General features: G+C 48.3%; 1 protein-coding gene across 1 annotated transcript in view; it reads right to left on the reverse strand.

Annotated features, from left to right (window-relative positions):
* Nucleotides 1-10,673, reverse strand: part of LOC129835008 (mitotic spindle assembly checkpoint protein MAD1-like) — a 122,544-nt gene extending 111,871 nt beyond the window's left edge. Inside the window, exons 1-6 of the mRNA XM_055900350.1 lie at nucleotides 10,615-10,673; nucleotides 9,945-10,110; nucleotides 9,432-9,572; nucleotides 5,099-5,155; nucleotides 4,010-4,101; nucleotides 356-446 (exon numbers count right to left, since the gene is read on the reverse strand). Coding sequence (XP_055756325.1) covers nucleotides 356-446; nucleotides 4,010-4,101; nucleotides 5,099-5,155; nucleotides 9,432-9,572; nucleotides 9,945-10,110; nucleotides 10,615-10,673 — 606 coding nt within the window. The remainder of the gene's footprint in view (nucleotides 1-355; nucleotides 447-4,009; nucleotides 4,102-5,098; nucleotides 5,156-9,431; nucleotides 9,573-9,944; nucleotides 10,111-10,614) is intronic.
* Between the last annotated feature and the right edge of the window lie 649 nt (nucleotides 10,674-11,322).

The following is an 11,322-nucleotide window of genomic DNA, read 5'->3' on the forward strand; positions in this document are numbered from 1 at the left end:
CACACACACACCGGTCAGGTGACCAGAACCTCCCGGGTCAGAGAGCAGCCCTGTATGTCGAGTCCTCACACACACACACCGGTCAGGTGACCAGAACCTCCCGGGTCAGAGAGCAGCCCTGTATGTCGAGTCCTCACACACACACACCGGTCAGGTGACCAGAACCTCCCGGGTCAGAGAGCAGCCCTGTATGTCGAGTCCTCACACACACCGGTCAGGTGACCAGAACCTCCCGGGTCAGAGAGCAGCCCTGTATGTCGAGTCCTCACACACACACACACACCGGTCAGGTGACCAGAACCTCCCGGGTCAGAGAGCAGCCCTGTATGTCGAGTCCTCACACACGACTGTGTACCTGTAAGTTGTGTCTCTCCAGCCTCAGCTCTAGAACAGTGTTCTGTTCTTCCAGACGTTGTCGCTCTCCCTCCAACTCCTCAATCTTCAGCCTGCCGATACACCACACACACACACACACACACACACACACAGACACACACCTCAGATGAGCAACAACAATCCTCATTCTGAGTGTAATGAAGCGGTGTGTCTATCTCTCCTCTCCATTAATGAGCTGGATGTCTGTTTTGATATCCAGACTGTAGTGAAACAACAGACACTAATCACAACGTGTGTAATTGATGGTAAAGTGTGCGTGTGTGTGTCTGTGTCTCTCTGTGTGTCTCTGTGTGTGTGTGTGTGTGTGTGTGTGTGTGTGTGTGTGTGTGTGTGTGTGTGTGTGTGTGTGTGTGTGTGTGTGGTCTAGATAAGGTAGGTGAGTAAGTGGAAAGCAGGTGTGTGTCAGGCCATTGTGATGTAAACGTAAATTGATGAAAAATGTATCACTAGCCACTTTAAACTATGCCACTTCATATAATGTTTACATACCCTACATTAATGATCTCATATGTATATACTGTACTCTATACCATCTACTGCATCTTGCCATCACTCATTCATATATTTTTGTGTACATATTCTTCATTCCTTTACACTTGTGTGTATTAGGTAATTGTTGTGAAATTGTTAGGTTAGATTACTCGTTGGTTATTACTGCATTGTCGGAACTAGAAGCGCAAGCATTTCACTACACTCGCATTATCATCTGCTAACCATGTGTATGTGACCATTAACATCTGCTAACCAAGTGTATGTGACCATTAACATCTGCTAACCATGTGTATGTGACCATTAACATCTGCTAACCATGTGTATGTGACCATTAACATCTGCTAACCATGTGTATGTGACCATTAACATCTGCTAACCATGTGTATGTGACCATTAACATCTGCTAACCATGTGTATGTGACCATTAACATCTGCTAACCATGTGTATGTGACCATTAACATCTGCTAACCATGTGTATGTGACCAATAACATCTACTAACCATGTGTATGTGACCAATAACATCTGCTAACCATGTGTATGTGACCAATAACATCTGCTAACCATGTGTATGTGACCAATAACATCTGCTAACCACGTGTATGTGACCATTAACATCTGCTAACCATGTGTATGTGACCAATAACATCTGCTAACCATGTGCATGTGACCAATAACATCTGCTAACCATGTGCATGTGACAAATAAAATGTGATTTGATTTGTCGTCACAACGTGTGTAATTTACTATCACACTGGAGATCAACAAGCTCCTTCAACTACTAGACACACACACAGAACGCAGAACACAGAACTTTAGAACACTAAATTATACAACAGTGGAACATGAAACATGGCATGTGCAGTTTGAGTTTCATTTCACAGTTCGGCGTTCCACAGTTCGGCGTTCCACAGTTCGGCGTTCTACAGTTCGGCGTTCCACAGTTCGGCGTTCCACAGTTCGGCGTTCCACAGTTCGGCGTTCCACAGTTCGGCGTTCCACAGTTCGGCGTTCTACAGTTCGGCGTTCCACAGTTCGGCGTTCCACAGTTCGGCGTTCCACAGTTCGGCGTTCCACAGTTCGGCGTTCCACAGTTCGGCGTTCTATTCATAGTTGCTTGTTTACTTACAATATTGTTTTGAACGTTTGTTTTGAACGTTTGTTTTGGACTGACGCACGACTGACTATTCTAGTCAATTAACGCTGATTACAGTGGCTTGGAAATACAATGGCATTCTAAAGGAGGCAGATAACTAGCAGGAAAACCTTTGGTCATCATCTTGATGTCCCCAGATAGACTTTAGATGCAGTGTAACGTTAAGCATCGTCACCAGATAGACTTTAGATGCAGTATAACGTTAAGCATCGTCCCCAGATAGACTTTAGATGCAGTATAACGTTAAGCATCGTCCCCAGATAGACTTTAGATGCAGTGTAACGTTAAGCATCGTCACCAGATAGACTTTAGATGCAGTGTAACGTTAAGCATCGTCACCAGATAGACTTTAGATGCAGTATAACGTTAAGCATCGCTAGCTATTTTTTGACAAACTTTGCTAGCTAATGACAACATTGCCATCTGTCTAAAGTCAATTTGACGAAATTAAAATGCTGGCTAAGTTGTTTCCTAGTAAACATTTGCCTACTTCAGCAGCGTCGTGGTATTTCCAGACTCTTCCGTGTAATTTACATCACCGTCAGTCTGTCCAGAATGACTGTAGGTCAGCTCTATGACGTCACCGCTGGACGCCAGCTTGACAGCGTCCATAACGACGGCGTGACCCGACAGAGTGACGGAGGTGCAACCTATGAATAGTTTTAACGTTCCACTGTTGTATAATTTAGTGTTCTAACGTTGTGTGTTCTACGTTCTGTGTGTGTGTCTAGTAGATGAAGGAGCTTGTTGATCTCCAGTGTGATAGTAATGTCAGGAGGACTTCCTCCACAGGGTTTCTGTCTCCCTCACTCTACATCACATTATCAACGACTTTATTCTCCCCCTCTCCCTCCATACCTGTCTGACCTCCATCTCTTTCTCTATCGCTCCCAATCCGCTCCCAGTGGACCTCGCATCACTCTCCACCTCTCTAACTAACCTCTTCTCCCAGCCTCTCTCCATGTATATTGATGGGCCAGACAGAGTCATGTCTCACAATTCTCTCTCTCAAACTAAACTCTCCTCCATGCACCCTAGCCAGCCGCCTGGCCCCCGCGCTCCCTAGCCAGTTCCCTAGACAGCCGCCTGGCCCCCGTGCTCCCTAGCCAGCCGCCTGGCCCCCGCGCTCCCTAGCCAGCCGCCTGGCCCCCGCGCTCCCTAGCCAGCCGCCTGGCCCCCGCGCTCCCTAGCCAGCCGCCTGGCCCCCGCGCTCCCTAGCCAGCCGCCTGGCCCCCGCGCTCCCTAGCCAGCCGCCTGGCCCCCGCGCTCCCTAGCCAGCCGCCTGGCCCCCGCGCTCCCTAGCCAGTTCCCTAGCCAGCCGCCTGGCCCCCGCGCTCCCTAGCCAGCCGCCTGGCCCCCGCGCTCCCTAGCCAGTTCCCTAGCCAGCCGCCTGGCCCCCGCGCTCCCTAGCCAGTTCCCTAGCCAGCTGCCTGGCCCCCGCGCTCCCTAGCCAGTTCCCTAGCCAGCTGCCTGGCCCCCGCGCTCCCTAGCCAGTCGCCTGGCCCCCGCGCTCCCTAGCCAGTTCCCTAGCCAGCCGCCTGGCCCCCGCGCTCCCTAGCCAGCCGCCGGGGCCCCCACGCTTACTCCATTCTCTCTCCTCTCTCACCCTCCACTCATCTGAACTCTCTCTCCTCTCTCACCCTCCACTCATCTGAACTCTCTCTCCTCTCTCACCCTCCACTCATCTGAACTCTCTCTCCTCTCTCACCCTCCACTCATCTGAACCCTCTCTCCTCTCTCACCCTCCACTCATCTGAACTCTCTCTCCTCTCTCACCCTCCACTCATCTGAACCCTCTCTCCTCTCTCACCCTCCACTCATCTGAACTCTCTCTCCTCTCTCACCCTCCACTCATCTGAACTCTCTCTCCTCTCTCACACTCTACTCATCTGAACTCTCTCCTCTCTGTAAATGGTTCAGTATGGTAGTAATACAGATACTTCTATGGGTGTTAAGTGTGAGTTACCGGAGTGTGTTGACTTCCTCGTTCGTTGCTAAGGGGTTGCCCTCGGCGACGGAGTCTTGCTGCTTCTTCATAACCTCCAGCTCCAACTCCATCTAGAACACAGAGACACACACACGTACTAACCCAGACTAACATAAAAACAGATCCAATCACTCCGATGCCTGCTCCCTCCCTCCGGCCCTCTCTCCCTTCTTCCCCCTCCCTCCGGCCCTCTCTCCTTCCCCCTCCCTCCCTCCCTTCATCCATCCATCTCTCCCTTCTTCCCTCTGACTCCATCCCCCCCCCTCATACATTTCATCCCCTCTTCCCTCCATCCATCCATCTCTCCCTCATACATTTAATCCCCTCTCCCTCCATCTCTCCCTCATACATTTCATCCCCTCTCCCTCATACATTTCATCCCCTCTCCCTCATACATTTCATCCCCCTCTCCCTCATACATTTCATCCCCCTCTCCCTCCATCCATCTCCCTCATACATTTCATCCCCCTCTCCTCATACATTCCATCCCCTCTCCCTCCATCCATCTCTCCCTCATACATTTCACCCCCTCTCCCTCCATCCATCCATCTCTCCCTCATACATTTCACCCCCCTCTCCCTCCATCCATCCATCCATCCATCTCTCCCTCCTCCCCCTCATATATTCCCCCTCCCTCTCTAAATGATCTATACCCCTATTCCCCAAACAGACAGCACACAGGTGCATCCCCCTCCATCTGTCTCTCCTCTGATGTAAACTAATCAATGAAGGAGATGGCTGGGAAACAAGGGACGAGAGGAGGACAGGGACGCGGCTAGTGATTCAACACCAATCAGACACACAATGATACATTCATTCATTCCTCTCTCCTTCTGTCTCTCCTCAGACGGAGAGGTAATCACAAGGTGGAGAGACGAGAGGGTGTGTGTGTGTGTGTGTGTGTGTGTGTGTGGCGAGACGAGATGATTTCACACGTGTCACTTCCCATCACCACGGCAATTGTGACGTTACCCTGGCAACGGGAACAGCCAAGTGTGTGTTTTAAACGACCGCCGTCTAGGAAAACCACGCTTTATTTCACAGGGGGTGTGTGTGTGTGTGACTCACAGTCTGTACTTGTAGTTTGAGGGCCCCAGCCTCCTCTTGAGCTTTAGTCAACAGAACCTGCAGAAGAGGGAGAAAAACACCACTTAGACAGTGTGTGTGTGTGTGTGTGTGTGTGTGTGTGTGTGTGTGTGTGTGTGTGTGTGTGTGTGTGTGTGTGTGTGTGTGGCAGGGAGAGAGAGAAAGACTGGTAGAGAGCGAAATATTGTATAACAGCCGCCACTCTTCCTGGAGGGCTTTCCACTAGATGTTGGAAGATTGGAAGCAAGTCCCCGCAACATTCAGCCACAAGGGCATTAGTGAGGTCGGGCTGTTGGGCGATCAGGCCTGGCTCGCAGTCAGCCATCTGTGAAGGACAGTCAAGTTCTTCCACATCGATCTCGACATAACATTTCTGTATGGACTTTGCTTTATGCACGGGGGGCGTTGTCATGCTGAAATAGGAAAGGGCCTTCGCCAAACTGCCACGAAGGTGGGAGCACAGAATCATCTAGAATGTCTTTGTTGTAGCTTTAAGGTTTCCCTTCACTGGAACTAAGGGGCCGAACCATGAAAAACAGCCCCAGACCATTATTCCTCCTCCACCAAACTTTACAGTTGGGGCTATGCATTAGGGCAGGTAGCGTTCTCCTGGCGTCCCCCAAACCCAGATTCGCCCGTCGGACTGCCAGATGGTTAAGCGTGATTAATCCCTCCAGAGAAGGCGTTTCCACCGCTCCAGAGTCCAGTGGCGGTGAACATTTACACCACTCCAGCCGCGAGTGTCATTGAGCACGGTGATGTTAAGCTGCTCGGCCATGGAAACCCATTGAAGCTCAGATCACGTGGTTACCACCCTGCATGAACACGGCTCTGGAATAATAACATCAGCTAGGAAACCAGCCAGCTAACGTTAGCTAGCTAGCTAACAGTACACAGTAGCTTGAAATGAAACCATTTTCTGTCAAAATTAGAAATGAGTCTGTCATTGTGCTGATGTTGCTTCCAGAGGCAGTTTGGAACTCGGTAGTGAGTGTTGCAACAGAGGACAGACTATTTTTACACGCAATGCACTTCAGCGGTCCCACTCTGCTGAGGTCGTGTTGCCTACCACTTCACGGCTGAGCCATTGTTTCTTCTAGATGCTTCCACTTCACAATAACAGCACTTACAGTTGACCGGGGCAGCTCTAGCAGGGCATAAATTAAACAAACTGACTTGTTGGAAAGGTGGCATCCTACGACGTTGAAAGTCACCGAGCTCTTCAGTAAGGCCATTCTACTGCCAATGTTTGTCTATGGAGATTGCATGGATGTATGCTCAATTTTATACACCTGTCAGCAACGGGTGTGGCTGAAATAGCCTAATAATTTTAAGTGGTGTCAACATAACACACATACATGCACAGTTGAAGTCGAAAGTTTGCATACACTTAGGTTGGAGTCATTAAAACTTGTTTTTCAGCCACTCCACAAATGTATTGTTTACAAACTATAGTTTCGGCAAGCCGGTTAGGACATCTACTTTGTGCATGACACCAGTAATTATTCCAACAATTGTTTACAGGCAGATTATTTCACTTATAATTCACTGTATCACAATTCCAGTGGGTCAGAAGTTTACATACACTAAGTTGACTGTGCCTTTAAACAGCTTGGAAAATTGCAGAAAATGATGTCATGGCTTTAGAAGCTTCTGATAGGCTAATTGACATCATTTGAGTCAATTGGAGGTGTACCTGTGGATGTATTTCAAGGCCTACCTTCAAACTCAGTGCCTCTTTGCTTGACATCATGGGAAAATCAAAAGAAATCAGCAAAAGACCTCCACAAGTCTGGTTCATCCTTGGGAGCAATTTCCAAATGCCTGAAGGTACCACGTTCATCTGTATAAACATAGTATGCAAGTATAAACACCATGGGACCATGCAGCCGGCATACCGCTCAGGAAGGAGATGCATTCTGTCTCCTAGAGATGAACGTACTTTGGTGCGAAAAGTGCAAATCAATCCCAGAACAGCAAAGGACCTTGTGAAGATGCTGGAGGAAACCGGTACAAAAGTATCTACATCCACAGTAAAACGAGTCCTATATCGACATAACCTGAAAGGCTGCTCAGCAAGGAAGAAGCCACTGCTCCAAAACCACCATAAAAAAGCCAGACTACAGTTTGCAACTGCACATGGGGTCAAAGATCGTACTTTTTGGAGAAATGTCCTCTGGTCTGATGAAACAAAAATATAACTGTTTGGCCATAATGACCATCGATATGTTTGGAGGAAAAAGGGGGATGCTTGCAAGCCGAAGAACACCATCCCAACCGTGAAGCACGGGGGTGGCAGCATCATGTTGTGGGGTGCTTTGCGGCAGGAGGGACTGGTGCACTTCACAAAATAGATGGCATCATGAGGCAGGAAAACCATGTAGATATATTAAAGCAACATCTCAAGACATCAGTCGGGAAGTTAAAGCTTGGTCGCAAATGGGTCTTCCAATTGGACAATGACCCCAAGCATACTTCCAAAGTTGTGGCAAAATGGCTTAAGGACAACATAGTCAAGGTATTGGAGTGGCCATCACAAAGCCCTGACCTCAATCCTATAGAACATTTGTGGGCAGAACTGAAAAAGCGTGTGCAAGCAAGGAGGCCTACAAACCTGACTCAGGTACACCAGCTTTGTCAGGAGGAATGGGCCAAAATTCACCCAACCTATTGTGGGAATCTTGTAAGAAGGCTACCCGAAACGTTTGACCAAAATTAAACAATTTAAAGGCAATGCTACCAAATACTAATTGAGTGTATGTTAACTTCTGACCCACTGGGAATGTGATGAAAGAAATAAAACCTGAAATAAATAATTCTATCTACTATTATTCTGACATTTCACATTCTTAAAATAAAGTGGTGATCCTAACTGACCTAAAACAGAGAATTTTTACTAGGATTAAATGTGAGGAATTGTGAAGAACTGAGTTTAAATGTATTTGGCTAAGGTGTATGTAAACATCCGACTTCAACTGTATCTATGTGACCCGATTCGGGAAACTAGGCTATGTGCAGAGAGAGAAGTTCAGATTGGTCCGCCCTACAGAAGGGTCCCGCCCTACAGAAGTGTCCGCCCTACAGAAGGGTCCTGCACTACAGAAGGGTCCTGCACTACAGAAGGGTCCGCCCTACAGAAGGGTCCGCCCTACAGAAGGGTCCTGCCCTACAGAAGGGTCCTGCCCTACAGAAGGGTCCGTACTATAGTAGGGTTCTGTCTATGAGCTCATCAGTGTTGGTTTTCCTCTATTAAATGTAGAGGAGCTGCATAAGTGTTGCTCTCCACTTCCTGAAGGAGCAAGTTCTGAAAAATCTGTGGGATTAGAGTATGATAGATAAAGAGATGGAGAAAACACCTGTCTCCGGATTACATCTTCAAACTACGGGCAACCGTTGCATGGCATTCCTGTCCAGGGAGACACGTCCATCATGCATAATGATGTAAACAGGTAAGATAGATAGCTACATTTTCAGATATTACACGTTTCTAATTTTGACAGAAAATGGTTTCGTTTCAAGCTACAGTGTACTGTTAGCTAGCTAGCTAATGTTAGCTGGCTGGTTCCCTAGCTGACATTATTATTTGTATCCCAGAACCATTTACTTTCTAGATAGAGCCTGATGTTAGCTAGCTAATGTTAAACCTGGTTGGTTAGCTCCCAGCACTGTGGCAGTGTTCATTGTTGTTTAACTAGCTAACGTTAAGTGACGTGTGTGATCTTACACTTTGTTTGCCTAGCTAGGTTCATTGTTGTTTAACTAACTAACGTTTACTGGTTGGCTCGTTAGCTAACGTTAGGTGACGTGTGTGATCTTACACTTTGTTTACCTAACTAGCTAGGTTCATTGTTTACCTAACTAGCTAGGTTCATTGTTTACCTCACTAGCTAGGTTCATTGTTTACCTCACTAGCTAGGTTCATTGTTTACCTCACTAGCTAGGTTCATTGTTTACCTCACTAGCTAGGTTCATTGTTTACCTCACTAGCTAGGTTCATTGTTTACCTCACTAGCTAGGTTCATTGTTTACCTCACTAGCTAGGTTCATTGTTTACCTAACTAGCTAGCTATTTGTCTTAAGCTAAAGTGTACTGTTAGTAGAGCGCCAAGTGTTCGCCAAGTGTTCGCCAAGTGTTCGCCAAGTGTTCGCCAAGTGTTCGCTAAGTGTTCGCTAAGTGTTCGCTAAGTGTTCGCTACGGGTCACCTAGCAGAACAGACAGACAGTAGAGACTGCAGTGAGATATATCCTGTACACCGCATCATCCTTACAGCACAGAGAGGGGTCACCTAGCAGAACAGACAGAGACTCTCCGTACCTCCATCTCTGTATTGTGGTTCTGTGTCTTGGTCAGTATATCTTCTGCCTCTCTGAGTCTGCGGTTGAGTTGAGGAGTGTAGTCACTAGGAGACAGCTCACTATCATAGGACTCCAGGATGGCACGCATCCCATCTCGCTCCTGGAATACACGGAAAGAGATACTTATTTTTTTCCACCATAATTTGCAAATAAATTCATTAAAAATCCTACAATGTGATTTTCAGGATTTTTTTCCCTCATTTTGTCTGTCATAGTTGAAGTGTACCTATGATGAAAATTACAGGCCTCTCTCATCTTTTTAAGTGGAAGAACTTGCACAATTGGTGGCTGACTAAATACTATTTTGCCCCACTGTACGTCTCCGCAGGCAGTTTGAAGGAAGTTGCTAACTAGCGTTAGCGCAATGATAGAGTCTACTGTAGTTAGCATCGGCTCGCTAAACTCCCTCTAACTTCCTTCAGAAGGGACACAGAGACATAACGACGGTGTCCACCGGGTCATCTGACACTACCTTGGTGAGCAGCAGCACTCTCTTCTGTAGTCGTCTGACCAGGGATTCCTGGGTCTCTCTCTTCTTCTGCTCTTCTAGAGCTTTAGAACGTAGCGACAACAGCTCCCCCTGGAGGTCAGTCTTAGACCGCTCCACCGACCTACAGCTGGGGGGAGAGGAGAGAGAGCTTTAGAATGTAGAGAACAGCTCCCCCTGGAGGTCAGTCTTAGACCGCTCCACCGACCTACAGTGGGGGGGGGGGAGCTTTAGAATGTAGAGAACAGCTCCCCCTGAAGAACAGCCTTAGACCGCTCCCCCCCTGGAGGTCGGGGGGGGGGGGGGGGGTGAGCTTTAGAACGTATCGACAACAGCTCCCCCCCTGGAGGTCAGTCTTAGACAATTTGTAAGTCGCTCTGGATAAGAGCGTCTGCTAAATGACTTAAATGTAAATGTAGACCACTCCACCGACCTACAGTGGGGGGGGGGGCTTTAGAATGTAGAGAACAGCTCCCCCTGAAGAACAGCCTTAGACCGCTCCCCCCCTGGAGGTCAGGGGGGGGGGGGGTGGCAAGGGTAGGAGAGAGGGAGTCTATATCCCCCCTCTCTCTTCTGTCCCTCTTAATGTGTGCGTGCCAATAATAATACATTGTCCATAAGTGTGCACTTGTTCACGACTTTCCACAAATCTTACAGCATTGGATCGGGAGGAATGAACAAGAGGAAGCTTCCACCACGGTTCTTAAACCTCATTTCCTTTCAAATCAGTGAAGGGAAGTGAACACAGAGGAAGGAGAGATATCCTCCCTGTTCTCTCTACTTTCCTCAGTCCTTCTCGTTTCGGCTTCCTCCTCCCTCCCCCTGCACTCCATCTCTCCTCGTTATCTAGTGCTTCTAAACAGTGTTATATTTCATAATTAGCTCCGTATGGATCAAGAGAGGGTAGCTCGTTAGCTAACGACTAGCACAAACACGCACACACAGAAACACACACCTCTATGCTGGGGTTTAGCGTAGCGGTACTAACGAAGTCAAGATGAGTCTAATTAGCTGTCTGACTATTTAGATCAAACCCACACTACTGGGGGAAGAGGGGGAGAGGTGGGGAGGGAGGGAGGAGGAGAGGTGGAGAGGAGGGGAGGGAGAGGTGGGGAGGGGGGAGGAGGGGGACACATGAGGGGTGGGGGGATACTGTATTGGACACATGAGGGATGGGGAGATACTGTATTGGACACATGAGGGATGGGGAGATACTGTATTGGACACATGAGGGGTGGGGAGATACTGTATTGGACACATGAGGGGTGGGGAGATACTGTATTGGACACATGAGGGGTGGGGAGATACTGTATTGGACACATGAGGGGTGGGGAGATACTGTATTGGACACATGAGGATGGGG

Source organism: Salvelinus fontinalis, chromosome 3, assembly GCF_029448725.1.
Source record: "Salvelinus fontinalis isolate EN_2023a chromosome 3, ASM2944872v1, whole genome shotgun sequence".
NCBI lineage: Eukaryota > Metazoa > Chordata > Actinopteri > Salmoniformes > Salmonidae > Salvelinus > Salvelinus fontinalis.